General features: G+C 39.3%; 5 protein-coding genes across 5 annotated transcripts; 3 read left to right on the top strand and 2 right to left on the bottom strand.

Annotated features, from left to right (window-relative positions):
- Positions 1-304: 304 nt before the first annotated feature.
- On the top strand, positions 305-1,854 carry LOC125216517 (probable sugar phosphate/phosphate translocator At1g12500). Its single transcript, XM_048118254.1, has one exon. The coding sequence runs from the start codon at positions 537-539 to the stop codon at positions 1,587-1,589; it is 1,053 nt and encodes a 350-aa protein (XP_047974211.1). The 5' UTR covers positions 305-536; the 3' UTR covers positions 1,590-1,854.
- An 8,284-nt stretch (positions 1,855-10,138) lies between these two features.
- On the bottom strand, positions 10,139-11,158 carry LOC125210666 (mavicyanin-like). Its single transcript, XM_048110227.1, has 2 exons — positions 10,951-11,158; positions 10,139-10,607 (listed from the first exon to the last, which is right to left on the bottom strand). Exons 1-2 carry the CDS (start codon positions 11,108-11,110, stop codon positions 10,300-10,302), a joined length of 468 nt encoding a protein of 155 aa, XP_047966184.1. The 5' UTR covers positions 11,111-11,158; the 3' UTR covers positions 10,139-10,299.
- A 1,045-nt stretch (positions 11,159-12,203) lies between these two features.
- On the top strand, positions 12,204-12,665 carry LOC125210383. The gene has a single exon (XM_048109941.1). The coding sequence runs from the start codon at positions 12,204-12,206 to the stop codon at positions 12,663-12,665; it is 462 nt and encodes a 153-aa protein (XP_047965898.1).
- LOC125210382 (protein ALP1-like) lies at positions 12,665-13,396 on the top strand. The gene has a single exon (XM_048109940.1). It carries the CDS (start codon positions 12,665-12,667, stop codon positions 13,394-13,396), a length of 732 nt encoding a protein of 243 aa, XP_047965897.1.
- A 2,240-nt stretch (positions 13,397-15,636) lies between these two features.
- LOC125212488 (guard cell S-type anion channel SLAC1) lies at positions 15,637-17,830 on the bottom strand. The gene is made up of 2 exons (XM_048112677.1): positions 17,209-17,830; positions 15,637-17,012 (listed from the first exon to the last, which is right to left on the bottom strand). The coding sequence occupies exons 1-2, from the start codon at positions 17,746-17,748 to the stop codon at positions 15,840-15,842; spliced, it is 1,713 nt and encodes a 570-aa protein (XP_047968634.1). The 5' UTR covers positions 17,749-17,830; the 3' UTR covers positions 15,637-15,839.
- Between the last annotated feature and the right edge of the window lie 1,234 nt (positions 17,831-19,064).

Here is a 19,064-nt window from a genome sequence, read left to right as displayed (position 1 = left end):
TTACATATTTGAAATTTAAATACAAGTGCTGATCAATGAGACTATTTTTTATGGATGAATGAATTATTTAACATCCAATTAATGCACGGTGTATTAAATAATAATTTTATAATATGTGTAATAACTTTTATTAAGTCAATTTCCAATTTTGTGGGAAATTGTTGAATAACTAAATTCAAAACCAGCGTCCGCGTTGCTGTACATCCTGGAACGCCATTTTCACTGTGCTGAGAGTTGAGACCCCCATTGCCCATTCCATTCTTACAGCAGGCAGCAGCACACTGTCATAGAGTGTGATTCTTGAATATAGAATCCCAACTCAACTCGTATGGATTATCGTACCGACACTCTCTGGGCCCCACCTACCCTCCATCCAACAGCTCTCCCTCCTCCTCCCCCTCAAATCTAAATCCCCACCTTCCACTCAGATCCAAGCAACCTCCTCTCTACACACACTACACACACACTACCACTACCTTATCAGTTATCCCCCCAGATTCACAAACAAAGACTACATTTTTAATTTTGAAATTGAAATGGTGGAAGCCCAGTCATGGACGACTCGCAGGGGCAGCAACCCCCGCTTCGAGCCTCCCACCCCCGACCAAGTCGTCGACATCCCCACAACCCCCACCGCCGAGATCCGGCAGCAGCAATACCTGATCTCCCCCTCCGTCATCACCGCCTCCGCCGTGGCCGCCTGGTACCTCTCCAACATCGGCGTCCTCCTCCTCAACAAATACCTTCTCAGCTTCCACGGCTTCCGCTACCCCATCTTCCTGACCATGCTCCACATGCTCTCCTGCGCCGCCTACTCCCTCCTCGCCATCAAGTGGCTCCACCTGGTCCCCTTCCAGCACATCCACAGCCGCCGCCAGTTCCTCAAGATCCTCGCCCTCTCCGCCATCTTCTCCTTCTCCGTCGTCTGCGGCAACACCTCCCTCCGCTACCTCCCCGTCTCCTTCAACCAGGCCATCGGCGCCACCACCCCCTTCTTCACCGCCATCTTCGCCTTCCTCATCACCTGCCACAAAGAGTCCGCCGAGGTCTACCTCGCCCTCGTCCCCGTCGTCCTCGGCATCGTCCTCGCCAGCAACAGCGAGCCCCTCTTCCACCTCTTCGGCTTCCTCATGTGCGTCGGCTCCACCGCCGGCCGAGCCCTCAAATCAGTCGTCCAAGGCCTCCTCCTCACATCCGAAGGCGAGAAGCTCCACTCCATGAATCTACTCCTCTACATGGCCCCCATGGCCGCCGCGATTTTGCTGCCCTTCACATTGTACATAGAAGGGAATGTGCTCGCAATCACTGTACAGAAAGGGAGAGAAGACGGATTCATGGTGTTCCTCCTCATCGCCAATGCCACCGTCGCCTATTTAGTCAATTTGACCAATTTCTTGGTCACCAAATACACGAGCGCGCTGACGCTGCAGGTGCTGGGGAACGCGAAGGCGGCGGTGGCCGCCGTCGTGTCGGTGCTGATTTTTAGGAATCCGGTGACGGTGATGGGGATGATGGGGTTCGCAATCACGATAATGGGAGTGATTCTTTACAGCGAGGCAAGGAAGAGATCCAAAATTACAGCTCATTGACAGCTGTAAATTAGAGATGAGATTCATTATAATGGCATGCTTACTTTTTTCAATTCTTTTGGATTGATGATTTTTGTTTTGGAATTCATACATTAGATTGAATTAATCGTCATTGGGTTTGGTTATTTATTGCTGTTGTATAGGAAAAGAATTCCGTTTTTTTGCTCTGCTTTTTGTATACTGATTTTTAGTATAATGTAAATGGCGAGGGGCTAAGAGAATAAAGATGTCTCTTTTACTTTTCCCTTTGCTATCAATTTGTATCTTCTTTGCGCAAAATTATAATTCCACCGCATAAAGTCAGTCATTCCTTTAGTATTTATAGTCAATTTAGTTTTCGAGTTTCTTCTTTTGTTACTAAGATTTTGTAGAATGCATAGTTTGCTACAGATGAAGAAACTGAGATACGAAAATGGATGGATGGCATTGCTTGAAATGTAGTAGGGGTACAAAATAGGCAAAAATGTTGGTTGATCATAATGTTCATAAAAAATGAGTGTTTAAAGCTCATTTTATTGTTCTCTTGAGCATCAAAACAACATACAGCTTAAATAGACAACACACTTCTTATTAGTTTTGGTTGATTAAATTATCACATAGTGGTCGAGTATTTGATGTAGTTGGTAAAGATTTGGATTAATCATATAAAATGTTAGTTACTAGCAAGTGGACCTAAACTCTAAATTAGTTTAAATGGTTGGATCCACTCTAAGAAAGCCTTCCAAGATTAGGTTTAGTACTTTTGTTACTTTTGAGTTACTTATTGGGGGCCTACTGTTTGATTCATGTTTATCTAATGTGGAAGTGGGACTATGTGACCACATCCATATGGGAAATGATATTAAAGGCAACTTCCTAATCAATTATGAGGTGGTTGGGGCTTTATTCATCTGTTGGGACATTGCTCAATTATATTGTTATTTTCTTTAGTTTGCATATTTCTGGTTACGGTTGATATTCAACGAGTTACAAGATTCATAAGAGAAAGATAGGGGCCAACTCTTCTTTATTAGGTTAAGTCCAAAGTACAATGTCAAAATGGTTAAATCCACTTCGGATTTGCTTTGTGATGGAGAGTACAACATATAATTAACAAAACTAGCTAAATGAAGAAGGGGGGAAATTTTTGGTACTCACTTTTTGAAATGTTGGCATACTAAGGGCAATGGGATTTGATAAAAATGTGAATCTTAAACATTAGCATTGTTTACATTTAGTAATTTTTAACACTTAACACTGTTGCTCCATATTCAAATTTTTTCTTTTCATTGTTAATTAGTTTTGAATTGTGAGATTTTAAGGGTAACGGAAAAATCAAAACTTCATTAAAAAAATATGGAAAATACATAATAAAACATTTTATATTTCGTCACTACATAGAACATATCGGCTCACCCATATGCTTGCCTAAGCACGCTGTCATGGTTTCCCTAAGATGTCGTTTAGTAGCTCTGTCAGGTTGGAACCTAGATTAAACTAGTATTGACCAAATAGATACAAAATTCTATGGATTAGAACCGTCCGCAAACCTCTTTTGCGAACTAGCTTGTGAGATGGTTAGTCCCACTCGAACTATAGACAAATTACAAGGAATACAAGAGATGCATAAAACATGCAAATTACAAGCCATATATCACACTATACTTCTTACATCACATCCATACATCATCCGAAGCAAAGTAAGACAAGGAATCAAGGAAGATTGAATTCGTCAGAATTCTTCACGAGAGTTTTTATAATTTGCTTTATGTTAACTATATATTCACTTGTATTTAGTTATTTTTCTATAAATAGCTAAACTCATAAATAAGGGTGAATTTTTTTTTTGAAAAACTAGTACTCCCTACTTTACTTATCAGTTATCACACCCAAAAAGTATTGAAATATAAAAATTTTTGTGTACCATAATTTTCATGAATTAACTCAAAATACATTTCAATCATTACAATTTACAACTCTAAACCCTAAAATATACCGAGAAAGAATTTCTAACACTTGATTTAGTTCCGTGCCCATGGCGATTCATCAGAAGCACTAAATTTCTATAGCTAAACAGTACGAAACCAGTTGCAAAACAACTGGTAAACCATACAAAAAAATGGAATAACGAATTTGCTGTAAAAAGTTGTGCATTATTTGACATTTAGCCCTACCATGGATCTAAGATCAAACTACAAGCTAATAAAACAATGTTTCCGCACGCTATGCACAACCACGATGGATATTAGCCAAAGATAACATTTCATGGGCGGAGAGACTTCAGCGGCAGCCGAAGCACTCGGACGTGAGGCAGAAGATCCGGACAAAGGGGCCGGGGATGGTCCATCGGCCGGGGACGTCACAGTGAGGGCGAGCTTCATCCCCTCCGAGCAATCTCTGTACATGCCGCTAATATACCACTGCTTACCTAGGGATGTTAGCGGAACGACGTCGAATCCGCTCGATAATATGTTTTCTGCTGCACTCGAATATATACAACGTAGGAACTCACTTCCATTCACCTTTATAACGCTGTGCTCTTGCGGTGTATACATAAACGCTGCAATCAATGTCAAATTTATGCACCGATGTTACACTACTGGGATGATTAAAAGAGCTATAGTATTCCCTATGTCTCATAAAAAAAAGTCATATTTTCTTTTTCATTTCCATAGAAATAGTCCATATCCATTTTATGGAAACTTTTTTCTCCTTTTTTTTACTTTATTATTTATGGCCCCACAATCCACTACACAATTTCGACTATTTTTTGTCTTTCTCTCTTATTTTACCAATTACACATTTAAACTCGTGCCGACCCCTGAATGACCTATTTCTATAGGACGGATGGAGTAATAAACTAGGAGTAATAAATATATTCTATATTATTTGTAGAGGTCAAAAACAAAAGGAGCTACTTAGTTAATAAAAAGAAAAATAGCAGTTTTACCTTTTTACCTTTTTAATTAATAGTAGTAATTGACAATCAAAAAACCTATTAGTGGAATTGATCATGGTTTTATTTAATTAGAGCATCCACAATGGAGGCTAGCGGATAGGCTAGCCGATCGCGGGCGCTAGCCGATCCGCTAGCCTCCATTGCGGCAATTTAGGCTAGCCGATCGGCGAGCTCTAGCCGATTTGCGGGCGCTAGCCGACCGCTAGACGATCCCGCTAGCCGCCATAGTAGGCTCAATTTCGGCTAGCCGGTTGTATTTTTTTTAATGTATTTTTTATGCATTTTTTTTATTTATTGCATTTTTTAATGTATTTTTTATGCATTTTTATTGCATTTTTAATGTATTTTTTTTTAGAATTTTTTTTAATTATTTTATTTTTTTATTATGTACTTTTTTTAATTTATATAAAATTATTGCATTTTTATTGCATTTTTTAATGTATTTTTTTAATAAATTAGTGAGGAGTAGAGTGCAGCGGGGCTCGTGTGTGGAAGCTTATTTTTTTTATTATGTACTTTTTTTTATCTATGTAACTTTTTTTTATCTATGTACCTTTTTTTTATTTAAATAAAATGAATGAATTTTCCCGTATATGTCTCGTAAATTTAATTTCGTAATTTATCGTAAATTTAATTTTGTAAGTGTAGTTGTTTTTGAATTATTTTTATCGCGGCTAGCCTTAGGCTAGCCTATTTGCTTAAAATGATGATGTGACAGGTGGAATTTTAGTGCTGATGACGTGAGAGAGAGAGTGACTAGCATGTGGCTGGCCTAAAGCCATTGTGGATGCTCTTAATGGCCAAAATGCTTTAATGGTAAATTTATTACATTTTGCCTACAATTTGCATCTACAAAGCTACTAATAATTAACGACTAAAATGCTAAATGGTAAATTTATCACATTTTGCCTACAATTTGCATCTACAAAGCTACTAATAATTAACGACTAAAATGCTTAATGGTAAATTTATCACATTTTGCCTACAATTTGCATCTGGAAAGCATTTTTTAATTGTGAACGACAATCCACAAAGACTCTTGTGATGTGAATTAAGGGCAAAACAACCGCATATTTAGCCTTAAAATCAGATAGTTTTATACGACCATCATTTTGAGAACTGTTTTCGTTTAGTTTGAGTCTTATCTCACTGTAGTTAATTTTACAAGTTGGAGTATTTACAAACTCAAGCCCAGTTTGTTTATTTTGCATATAATTAGTGTATTCGGTAAACTCTGTGAAAAGGAATGCAGAAATGAAAACAGCACATACTGATAGAGTCACCGACGTGAAAGTTTCGAGCGTCCACCCAAGATGTGTACGCAATGCCAGTATTCCAGCCCTTGTTGTCTCCAACAATATGATCGACGCCCAAAGCTGATGTAAACATCATCGACATCAAAAAAAACCTCAACGCCATATCCAACGCCCAAATAATAATTGCCCTCTTATTCTATTTGGTTATGTTTGTGATTACTATATGAGCGAATTTAAAATCCATACATGTGCCGCCTAATAGCAGGCGGCGACATATTTTATGCATTGCTAAATAAGTTGTAACGAAGATTAAATAAAAATACATAGTTATACGTGATACAAATTTGCGGTGGACATTGGACTTGTAATCTTGCATTTCCTAAGAGCATCTCCGATAGCGGCTAGCCCACCGGCTAGCTGATTGCATCGCTAGCCGGTCGGCTAGCCGAACCATTGGAATCGGCCAGCGCAATTTCGGCGAGAGAATAGGCGATCGCACGCCGATTTACGAGCGCTGGCCGATGCGCTGGCCGCCATTGTGGCGTGCCGATCGGCGAGCGATCGGCCAGCGCTATTTTTATTTTTATTTTTTAATTTTTTTTGAAAAGCTATATATACGCGATTTTAGTTTCATTTTCATTTGCATCACTTGTTTTAACGAGTTTTCTCTCACTCTAAATTTCTGTACAAGAGCAACATCGAGCGATGAGTAACGCGAGCGGTAGCAGTGGTGGTAGTGGTGGGGATGCCGAGGAGTATGAACGGCGGATGAACGAGGCTATGGAGGCCTACATGAACCGCGAGATAGAGCGGTACATGCGAAGGGTCGAACAGCAGGCGGTACCTCACCCTCTACCCGCTGTCCACCGCCGAGCGGTGATTGATCGGGATCACGTAACCGCACATCAGCGGCTATATGACGACTACTTCGCTCCGGACCCGCGGTTTCCCGCAAACATGTTCAGGCGGCGTTTTAGAATGCGCAGAGAGTTGTTTATGCGTATCGTTGACGCTTTGGAGCGTCGATATCTGTATTTCCGCTTCAGGCACGATGCGGCTGGCAGACCCAGCCACACCTTTATTCAAAAGTGCACGGCGCCAATCAGACAGTTGGCCTACGGAGGCGCGGCGGACATGTGGGATGAGTACCTCCACATCGGTGAGTCGATAGCCCTGGAATGTCTGATGTATTTCTGTCAAGACGTGATTGAAATATTCCGTGATCAGTACCTTCGAAGCCCTACCCCCCAAGATTTTCAGGATCTGATGCGGATGCACGGGGAGCAGCATGGGTTCCTCGGGATGTGAGGCAGCATAAATTGTATGCATTGGGAGTGGAAGAACTGTTCGACTGCCTGGAAGGGGGCCTACACGACCGGATACAAGGGAAAGAATCCGACGATGATCTTCGAGGCCATAGCTGATTATCGACTGTGGATCTGGCATGCATATTTTGGGATAGCCGGGTTGAACAACGACCTCAACGTCCTCAACTCGTCGCCCATCTTCAATGAGCAGTGTCAGGGCATCGGTCCGGCCGTCTCATTTGTGGCCAACGGCAACCGGCATGATATGGGATACTACTTGGCGGATGGGATATACCCTAGGTGGTCCGTCTTTGTGAAGATGATCAGGCAGACAAATGATGACAGGAAGGCCTACTTTGCGGAACGGCAGGAGTCGGCGCGCAAGGACGTGGAGCGCGCATTTGGTGTGCTCTAGTCTCGATGGGCAACAATCAAGGGTCCAACGCGTTTGTGGGATGTCGGCTGCATTGCTGATATAATGTACGCCTGCATTATCTTGCACAACATGATCGTCGAAGACGAAGGTGTACAACTGACTAATTGGGCCAATGATGATGAAGCCGGTCCAAGCCACGGAATGGTCACCCCTAACGTATGACGTGGGGTACCTCACGATGAAGCCGGCTGCCTCCAGGCACATGTCGACATGCGTCAAGTGAATGCTCATATTCAACTCCAAAAGGATATAATTGAAGAGTTGTGGGCACGGAAGACTGCACGGCGATAGTTTTTTTCCTTATTATGTAATTTTTTTTTAATGAATGTACTTTTTTTTAAAATGAAACTAATATGTCACGTAATTTTAATTCCGTAATTTATCATAAATTTAATTCCGTAAATTTAGTTATTTTTGAATTATTTTTATTGCGGCTAGCCTGTGGCTAGTCTATTTGCTTAAAATGATGATGTGGCAGATGGAATTTTAGTGCTGATGACGTGGTAGGGAGAGAGAGTGGCTAGCCTATGGCTGGCCTAAAGCTATTGGAGATGATCTAACAATACCGTTACACTTTTTTTTAAAATATAATTGTGATTTTTTGTACTAAGTTTGTTATTAGGCTAAATAGAAATGAGACATTTCTTGATAATATTCATGTAGAATGTTCCGAAGGCTTTGTCCACAAAATCAAATAGTCAACTACTTCTGGGACGCGACATTGGAAGATAATTTTCCATTCTGCGATTATATATGGAAAGAGAAATAAATTTAAGAAAATGACCACAATTTTAGATATTCACTTAATTTTGTTAGGTCTTGCGCTAGTCTTCAATAGGCTCTTTATTTTGGGCAAATTTCTTATCTGGTCCAATATGCAAAATAAGCTTTCCAAATCGGAAAGCGGCCAGAAGAGTAAATTTACAATTTTGGGGGGTTACATTGATACATTGGGGGTGTAATGATACATGGGCACAATCTTAGTAGTGTCGATGAGTTCAAGCTCAATTCACAATATACACTAATTACCTTAGATTTACAATTAAATAGGGGAAAATGTTTTAGAGACATAATGTCTAATCCATAATGCCATAATGAGATTAAAATAGTTATTTTATGTTTTTATTTAAATTTACGTTTTATACATATACCACCATACTACCCTTATACATATAAAATATTTATTTGTATTTAAGAATTAATTATTTATGAAAATTGTATGTATATTTATGGAAGGCTTGATTTAAGTAAATATTGGGATTGTGATTTCTCCCTCCTCCACATTCCATCGCCCACATTTTTTTTCATGCTCTAACTTCATTATTTCTCTCTCATCTCTACCATTTCTCTTTACAAAATTGATGCTACAGATCTCATTCTTTTCTTTTTTCCATCTCTACCGTATTTTGCATCTTTTGAATTCGGATTTCAATGGAGACATGGAGTAGTAGCCTGAACTCAGTGGCGGACACAGTAAGGAGGAAGGAAGGGCTTAAGCCCCTCCAAAAAACTTTTTTTTGTGTTTTTTCCTAATTCAATTTTTTGAAAAAAATTTGCAAACACTCTTTAGCCCTTCCCAAGTTGATATTATTGAAGAGTAAATCATCAAAATTAGAATGGTAGAAGAGGCTGAACTTTGGAATCAAAAAATTGCAGAGGTGAAATTACAGAGATAAAAATGGCTGCTTGTTTGAAGGAAGAAGAAGACGCTCTTTTTAAACAAAAGTAATAATATATATTATTTTAATGTAAAGAATATCTTTATTTGTGATTGGATACATTTAAAGATTGTAATTTGATATGAGTTTTGACTTTTATATTTAGATAAAAGATATTAATTTGATATGATTATCTTTCCTTTTATATTAATTGATATATATTCATTTATTTAATTATTATTTAATTTAAAATAAGGGTATATTAGTTCATATAATAATTTGGATTATGGCAAAGTGACATAATATCCTTATAGCTTGGAGACATTATGTCACTAAATCACTACCCTTAAATAAATTCCTTCTACAATAAATGCCGAGCTCTTTTCTGTTCATCTATATAATTACCTACTTAATTCGTGCCGAAATAAAAGTTAAAACAAAGGGGATCAGAAATCCACTTCTTAATAATAATCAACATAAATGATTTAGCACAAATAATGAATCGTTCGCTTGGATTGAAATGAAAATGCCGAAAAAAATAGCAGTACTCCCATCTGAGGCTCAATCCGACTTGCTCTAGTCATGAGCCTGGTACGTATAAGTCGTTCATCAAGTTCAGTGGGCCTTTACAATATAGATTGATTTAATAGTAAAATGGTGTATTTAATTGTAAGAAAATATCTCCTAGTTGAATATGATTTTTAAATTTAATGTGGCATTTGGAGAGAGGTGTTAAAAATACTAAAAAAGGAAACAGTTAATTAAATTTCTAAGACTTATGGATTGAATAATACTCCCTTTATTCATGATTAATTGTCTTAGTTTGACTCGTCCAGGAGTATAATATTAAGTGAGTGGAAAATATTAGTGGAATGTAAAAGTTATTACCAAATAATAAAAAACAATTATTTATGGATAAATAATAAGAAAATATGAGATAATTATTTGCGAGAAAACATGTCCCACACAGCTGTAAAACAATCACTTGAAACATGTTTTATTAAGCAATAACAAACTTCTATGCTTTTGGCAGTGACCACCAAAATAGAAACTGAAAAAAAAAAAAAAAGAGTAAGAAAAGAAGAATGACAGCAGCTGTAGCAAATAAAGATGACTTAAAAAGCCATGAGCAAGGAGAAGGCAGCCGCTACAGAAGCAGCCATCCACACCAACGAGCTGGTGGCCGGTGCACTCGATGGGGCGGGGGCCGGGGCTCCCGCGTCAACAGAGATGACGAGCTTCATCCCACCGTCGCAGTGACCTTCCTTGCCGCAAATGTACCACTTCTTCCCGGGCGCGTCAAGGGCAATCTTGTCATTTCCGCTGTTGTAAGGGCCTTTTAGTGCACCCGATGCGTTGCATGCTTTGAAATCAGCTCCACTTACCGGAATTACATTGTGATCTGCTGCAGTATACATGAAAACTGCAACCAACAAAATTAATATTCTCTCTTATCAACATTAAAAAAAAGAGATAATATTCCCTTAGTCCCATAAAACGAGTCCTATTTGATTATGTCACGAGTTTTAAAAATTGTAAGAAAGTGGGTTAAATAAGCTGGAATATGAGTCTCGCCTATGTATAGTATTAGTATTAGTTTTATAATAAAATATGAGTGAAATAAGTTGATAAAATGTGAGGCCTACTTACCATTTATGACAAAAGTGAAATAGAATTCTTATTGTGGGACAGACCGAAATAGCAAAACAAGACTCCTATCGTGGGACAGAGGGAGTAGTAAAAAGGAAAAAGGAGATTAAACATACTTAGATTATCTCCAACAACGAAAGTTTTCCCGGCCACCCATTGAGTGTAGTTAACCTGTAACTTCCAGCCTTCGGTATCTCCAACCATATAATCCAAGGCTAGAGCCGGAGCCACGGCGGCGGCGACCAGGATAGTGATCAACAAAGCTTTCGATGCCATATCTCTTTGGAATTGAAGCTTGGTTAATCAAAGTTATTAGTTATTTGGATGTTGTTTTGTTGGAGATAATAATAAAGATAGTTGGAATGGGATATATATAGGATTGTGAAATGGTATAATTAGAACATTTTGCCGGCTAAGAGCAGCAGAATACATAGTCTTGGTAATTCCCCCTAACAATGCTAATGTCAAGGCTGTAATAAATAGATATGTCTAAGTTAGATAAATCCAAAACATAGGTACTGTATGGTTTCGGCTTTAGCGATGTATATTCCAAGGGTTTAAGATAATTAATCGGTTAAATCGAGGTTGTTTCATGAAACTAAAGAATAATTATATAGTAGTATAACTTACGCATTCTAAATTTGATTTTCTTTATATCCTTGTAGTAGTCGGTCCAAGGATAGAAAGAAAATCAAATCTTGAAGAATATATTGTCACATGGTGAGTCTAGATCACGAAATTTTTACTCGTGATTATAAGCTATTCACAAAATTAGGCTAAAATGCTAAAATGTAAAAGCATAGAGAAAGAGCTAGAGAAGGAGATAAACTTTAAACCCATATCTACTGCGACTATAGCCGTTGTTGACTGATTTTTTGGAGGCTAATGGATTTTCGGATTTAGTTTGGTCATTCTATTAATAATATTTAGATTTTATAAAGAATGTAATTGTTAGCTAGGATATGTTAATTGGTTGATTTGATATAATTTTTTGTTAATTATAGAAAATTAATTTTCATGTTTCAGTTTTTTTTGTTTGATTTTCCGATATATGGTGCAATTTTGGAGTTTGGATTTCAATTTTTCGTTTTTGGATAATATGGGTAAAATTTCAAATTTCGGTTCGAATAAGTTTTCATAGTTTAGTTTTTTTCTATTTAAACACCCAATTCCCATACCATTTCCCATCTTCCAATTTCTCATCTCCCAATTTTTCTCTCTCATCTCTCACATCTTCACTTTCCAACTTTCTCACTAAAAAAATGAATCCCGGCGGCGACGAATGGAGTACATCGGAAGGCATTACTCGGGCCTGACTCGGGCCTTATTCGATTGCGTTAATGATGCTGCGGCGGAATGATTGGCAGAAATGGAGCGCGAGCGTGAAGCGGCAGAGCAGGCGGCGGCGGCGCAGATCCCTCGGCCGATTCGACGTCGGACGTTTGTCCCCCGCGAGCACGACATAGCTCACCAACGTCTGTTCGCAGACTATTTTGCCGAGCAACCACGGTGGGGCCCGACGGTTTTTCACCGCCGTTTTAGAATGCGGAGAGATCTTTTTCTCCGCATTGTCCAGACGTTGGAGGGACGTGATGAATACTTCCAGTATCGGGAAGACGACATCGGCAGACCCGGACTTACGCCGTTGCAGAAGTGCACGGTTGCGATCCGGCAGTTGGCCTACGGCACCACGACGGATATGTTCGACGAGTACCTTCACGTCGGGGAGACAGATGGTCGTGATTGTCTGAAGACTTTTTGTAGGGGTTTGTGGAGGCTTATAGCAGCACATATTTGCGAAGGCCGACTGCTGAGGATTGCCAGACCCTGATGAGGATGCACGAGATGGTGCACGGCTTCCCTGGAATGCTAGGGAGCATCGACTGTATGCACTGGCAGTGGAAGAATTGTCCGACGGCGTGGAGAGGCCAATTTACTAGTGGATACAAGGGCAGCCACCCGACGATGATCCTCAAAGCCGTCGCTGACCATCGGCTCTGGATCTGGCATGCTTACTTCGGTGTAGCCGGGTCGAACAACGACATCAACGTCCTCAACTCGTCCAACCTCTTCGCCGATCAATGCAGGGGTCGTGGCCCGGCCATCGAGTTCACTGCCAACGGACGCCAATATCATATGGGGTACTACTTGGCCGATGGCATATACCCAAGGTGGCCTGTTTTTGTGAAGACGATCAGCTACCCAATGGGTGACAGGAGAGTGTTATTTGCGGCAAAGCAGGAGGCTGCGCGGAAGGATGTGGAGCGGGCTTTTGGTGTGCTCCAATCGCGGTGGGCAATAGTGAAAGGTTCGGCGCGTTTGTGGTTCAAGGAAGTCATCGCCGATGTCATGTATGCGTGCATCATCTTGCATAACATGATAGTCGAACAAGAAGCTGGACATGTCACCGATTGGGCCGATGATGAAGGTGGATCTAGCTCCAGCACGGCGACCCCGCCTGTCGCTCGAGGATTACTGATGGGCTTCAGTGAGGTTCTAGCTAGACAGACCTCAATGCGCAGCCAACAAGACCATGCTCACGCTCATGAACGACATGATTGAAGAAGTTTGGAAGCGTAACGGCCATTGAGAATTTGTAGTTTTTTTTTATTTCGTACTGTAATTTGAACTTTCAATGAAATGAAGTTGTTTTTTCAATTTTTGTAGTGTTTAAATATTCAAATAATAAATAAAATGCTTAGGGCGGGCTATAGTCCGCCCCATTGCAGGTGGAAGGGTAGGAGGATAGAATGATGATATTATAAAAATAATACTCACATTCCACTAACTTTTTCAACTCATTTTTCATTTTTTCAACTCATTTTTCATTTTTACGTTATATTTAACTCACTCGAATGCATCGTGAATGGGGGGATATACATAAAGTTCATATAAAGACTGTTAATTGAACTTACTCACGTAAATGTACTTCATGTATCAAATTCAATGCATAACAAAGTCTAGAAGTTTTGTGCAGAGTGTAACTTTATGAACATAGCACTATTAATGGAGCATTTTTAATGTTCTCAACCGTATATTGTTGGAACTTTATACTATCGAATATAGTTCAGTGAGAAATTGCAATAAATTTAAACTAGATTATGCTTCAAACTTTAATTAATAATAATTGGACTATTAAGTAATTGATGCAAACAAAATAACAGTACATGCTCATGGGGATAGATTACGAGAAACAAGCAGTTAATATATTTCTATATTGCAAATAAATACTTCCATAGTTCCTTCATAATTGAGACAACTCTCTTACTTGATTAATTATGAATTAAAGCTCGTACAGTTTCAAAAGTTTCTAATTTTCAAGGATAAAGGACGGAGGTACTATATAAAAATAGGACGTGCAATCCACTACCCTTTTCAACGCATAATCGTTAAGAGCATCCTCATCGGTGCTTGTGGGGAAGGGCGGGGTCCGTGCAGTTGGCACGACATGTTCATGTCCGCCGTTGTGCTCTTGCCAACGGCACAGCTCTGCTCGATGCATCAAGCACGTCAATGCCGTTGAGCAGGGCGACGTGGCGCGTTCTATTGGCCGTTGGCATTTCTTTCAATTTTTTTAAAAATAAAAAATAATACCAAAAATTTTAAAAAAATATTTTCGGATTCCAAAAAATATAAGCGTTTTATTACCATTTTCATGAAATTTTTTTAAAAAAATTTTAATCCCAAAATCATCTATAAATACACACATTCATCATCCATTTTTTTTATACAAATTATATGGGTACTTTTAATGCATTTTAATATTGTGAAAAAAATTTTATTTAGATTGAATAATAGAATGGTGGGACTCTTGAATATGTCCTTACAAAAGAGCATGGATGTAAATGTAGTGCTCTTGCCAAAGAGTGGAAAGAAAAAAATGAATAAAAGTGGATCCAGACCTACATGCATGCTCTTTACATCCATGCTCTTTACATGAGGATGCTCTTATATTTTCTAAAATGCTAATCGGGTTAAAGTGAGACATATACCCATGAACTAAGATAGTAGGTTATATATACTTTAAAATATTCAGACACTTGAGTTTAGAATAATTTTTTGTAAGACAAAATACATGCAGTAGAGTTTCAGAGCATTCTTTATTGGAAGAGTCATATAAAAATTGTTTATGCATCAGATTATATACATGTGAATACAGTAAAACCTAAAATGATCTAAAAATAACAGCAAACCGAAATATTATAAAATGATCTAAAATTGATTAATTATGGTCTTTCGTGTTTTTAGTTAATTATTGACATCAGATCGCTAATCTTAGGACCATAATTTGGGCTTCTGTATTAAGATATTCACATTTTTGTTTTGATCATTTTCTCATTAAATAATGATAAGAACTTATAATAATTTTTTTAGTGTTTCTTCTACACCAAAGTGCGCTATAGTAGAAATGAATTTTCATGAAAAAAAAAGCCTAAAATAAATTTGGCGTAATTTATCTTTCTTGGATTATTTGAAAAGGGGCTTACCAATTTGCCTTAATTATGAAAATATGCGAAATTAATGATGTAGCTCAAAGGCCTAAAATTACTGTCGTGTAAATTACGTACTACTCCCTATCATTGTTATTTGCCTTAATTATGAAATGGAGGAAATTAAATGATATAGCTCAAAGGCCTAAAATAACTATCGTACAAATTACGTACTACTGTTTTCTTTATCATTGTTATTTGCCTTAATTATGAAAATGGACGAAATTAAATGATGCAGCTCAGAGGCCTAAAATAACTACCGTATAAATTACGTGCTGTTTTCATCATTGCTCTAATTTTTGTTATACCATATACACGAAAATGAAGTATTCAATTAATTAGTAAAATGAAACGCACATACACGGATTGACAATTTCAAATCCTACTGTAATCAACTGCAACTTGCTAAGACAGATCTATCGTTACTCCTCCATGTTTCATTTCTTGACCAAATAAAAAATAGTATACTAGTAATAAAAAGAAATGTAAATTTGGAACTGCATAATTTTCCATCCTTATTTTTCAACCTCATCACCATCTTTCTCTTCAGAATTTTGCTTTCTCATGCCCGAAACCAACGACAACGGCGACTGCTTCGTCCAACGCCTTATATCGTAAGCCTTCTTGATCGGCTTCCTCTCCTTCCCCCCTTGCCTCCTCTTCGTTATGGCGATGGCGAGGTCGTTCGGGAACAGCGTCTGCCACCAGAAAGCATGGAGAAGCGTGGACACAAACAGCACCGAAACCATGGTCGAAGACATGAGCGACAGCGACAGCGCCAGCCCCTTGCTTATCACGCACGGCACTTGCTCCGCGTACTTTATGGTCGCTATCGATGCCGTCGTCATTGGAAACGTGTAAGACCACCACGCCACTGAAAACTGGAATCCACGGAAGAAGTTTATCCGCACAATCAAGGAGCAGTAGAGAAACAAGGCGATGAAGAAGCAAGTCCGAGCCAATCCATCAAACTCCCCATAAATAGCTCCCCAAGCAATGCTCGCCGCAGCCGGGGTCGCGATGAACATGGAGTATACCGGGTGCAACTCCTTCGGCAGCGCCTCGCTCGTAGGCAGCCTCTGATATAAAGTTACAAACACAACGAGATAGTGCGCGAACCCGATCGCCCACAAGAACTTCCCGGCCTCCATCCACCCGACCTTCGCTGCCAGAATCGCTCCAACGAAGTTCCCGACGACCGAGAGATGGGAAGAGGGGTTTGCCACTTTGCAGAGGCGCCTCTTCCCTCCGGAGAGCCACTGGCCGTAGACTTTGAGGTCGAGGAACACGATGGGGGCCATGAACACGCACCACACGGCCGGGTGGAGGTTCCCCGGGGCGATGCAGGGTGGCACGCCGATGGCGAGGAACATGCACACGATGGAGGGGGCGAAGAAGAAGTTCACCCTCACCGGGTGGAAGTACTCTCGCTTCACGGCCTCTAAGTAGAAGGCGCATTTGAGGGTGTAGGTGATGGAGACAGCGACGAGGACGGATAGGGCGAGCAGCCAGATTGAGAGGTTGATTATGGGTGGTATCTGGAGGAATCGGGTGGCTGGGCTCGATGCCAGAGCCCGCCACAGGATGGCTTGGCTGCTGAGGCCGAGACATATGCCGAAGCAACCGATTGGAAAACGGAGGAGGAATGGCCATTTCTTGTCCTTTGGTAGAAGTATGTCCTCAGAGTCCTGCAACAAAGATGACAAAAAGGATTGATCACTGAGTAGTTATTTCTGTTGGGTTGTAAATCCATCCCACATCGGAGGATGAGGGAAGTTGGACTGTCCAATCCCAATTAGTTTAATGTTTTTGGGGAGTAACCCAAAAATTGGCCAAAAGCAGACAATATCAAACTGATATGCAGTCTGTTGTCCTAACGGATACCTTGACTTGATCGAGTTCGGGGCCGGTGAGAGCAGCAAAGTATCTTCCAGCTGGAACACTTTTGTTGATGGAGTCATCAAGCCCACAAGAGGCATCATTATACTGAGAATCAATCCCACTTTCCTTTCTAAAAGGAAGCAAGGAATTCTGCTTCACAAGACTAGACTTGGTCCTGAATATGTTGAAATCGCCTTTCCTTGTTTCCGCTTCTCTTCTATCGGCGGAGCCAAACCCTCCGAAGCTGTTCCCACTTCGGGGCAGCGCCGTCTTCCTCCCCTTTTTATCTCCGTTGAGCACAGAAAACCCGGTTTCCAGCGAAACCTGCCTGCCGAAGTTCTGGTTCTGTCTCTTCACTTCATGAAATTTCATCGGCTTGTTACTCATTCGTTTTTCTTTATGATCAGCAGCTTTCACGGGCTTGTTTCGTTTGCATTCATGTTCGTCTTCTTCCTCCTCCTCTTCTTCTTCGGGCACTTCATGGATATCCACAAAGTTTGATAATCCATTTGGAGATGTTCTTTTGGTTTCTTTCATCTCCATTATTTATTTATTTTTGTAATGTTGGCCTGACCACTAATATGTATTTTACAAGAAAGAAGGCTTGAATGTATATAAGTTATAATGTAATGTATTTGTACATTGCTTCACATGTAATGCCACCTTTGTAGAGGTTCACGAGAATGCAGTTCCTTTAATGTGGTTGGTTTGATTTAGTGAACTTGATTGTTTGAAGGGTTGTTTTCACTCGTGAGAGGTGATCTTGCATTGCAGCAATTTGTGGCTCAAATACACAGAAAAGTGTGTATAGGTGTTGGACAACTATACGACTTTTCGAGGCATGAATTTATTTTTCTCCTAAAGTTATGGAAAAGTATTTTCCGAGAATTTCACGGGCATGAAAAGAGCAATAAAGACAAGCCCAAAAGTCAACAATCGAGAAGAATTTGATTTATAAGGACATGGACCACATATTTCATTAACTTTTTTACACTCCCAATTCATTATGGTATTAAAAAATGGATCTCATATTTCACTCCTTTTCTTCCTTTACTTTTCTTTACAAAGTTAAACAATTTCTTAAATTTTATGCCGAGTCAAAATGACTCTTTAAATAGTGGAGGGATATATTCACGATTCAACATTCACAACCTAGTAGCCTACCATTCATTTTTTACGCTATTAAATCTTTCCATATTTGATTCATTATAATGTTCCATCCGTTCCAACCTAAGTGAGATGTATTCCTTTTTGAAACGTCCCAAACTAAGTGAGTTGTTTATTTTTTTGACAAAAATAAACTCACTCTTTTCTCTTACTTTATTATCTCTTTTACTTTATTATCTCTTTTTCTTTCTTATTTTACCATCTGTCTTACGTTATTATCTCTTTCTCTTTTTTACTTTATTCCCTCCCCTTACTTTACTATTAATAATTTAATTCATTAAACACCACTATCTAAATTCATGTACCAAAATAGAAACGTCTCGCTTAGACCAGGACGAATGAAGTATATATAATATATTCCATCCGTTCTATAAAGTTAAGGACACTTTACTTTTATGTTTGTCTAATAAAAATAACACATTTTCATTTATGAAAAAATTCTCACAACTCATTATCCGTATACACCAATTTATTTACAACTTATATCAATAGGGTCCACCATTAATGTGCGTCCTACTATCCAGGGACGGAGCCAGAAAATTATACTAGAAGGGGGAAAAGTATAAACATTCAAATTTTTCTTTAGAAAAGCTCTAATTTTTGTTCGTCAACAGCTATAAATACTTGATTTTTTTTCTGCATGTTCTATTCTATAAGGAAAGGGAAAATATTTTATCCATCTTTTCTATTTT

This window comes from Salvia hispanica, chromosome 3, assembly GCF_023119035.1.
Source record: "Salvia hispanica cultivar TCC Black 2014 chromosome 3, UniMelb_Shisp_WGS_1.0, whole genome shotgun sequence".
NCBI classification, from domain to species: Eukaryota; Viridiplantae; Streptophyta; class Magnoliopsida; order Lamiales; family Lamiaceae; genus Salvia; species Salvia hispanica.
The sequence above is the reverse complement of the archived record's forward strand: the minus strand, read 5'-3'. Positions and strand labels throughout refer to the sequence as shown.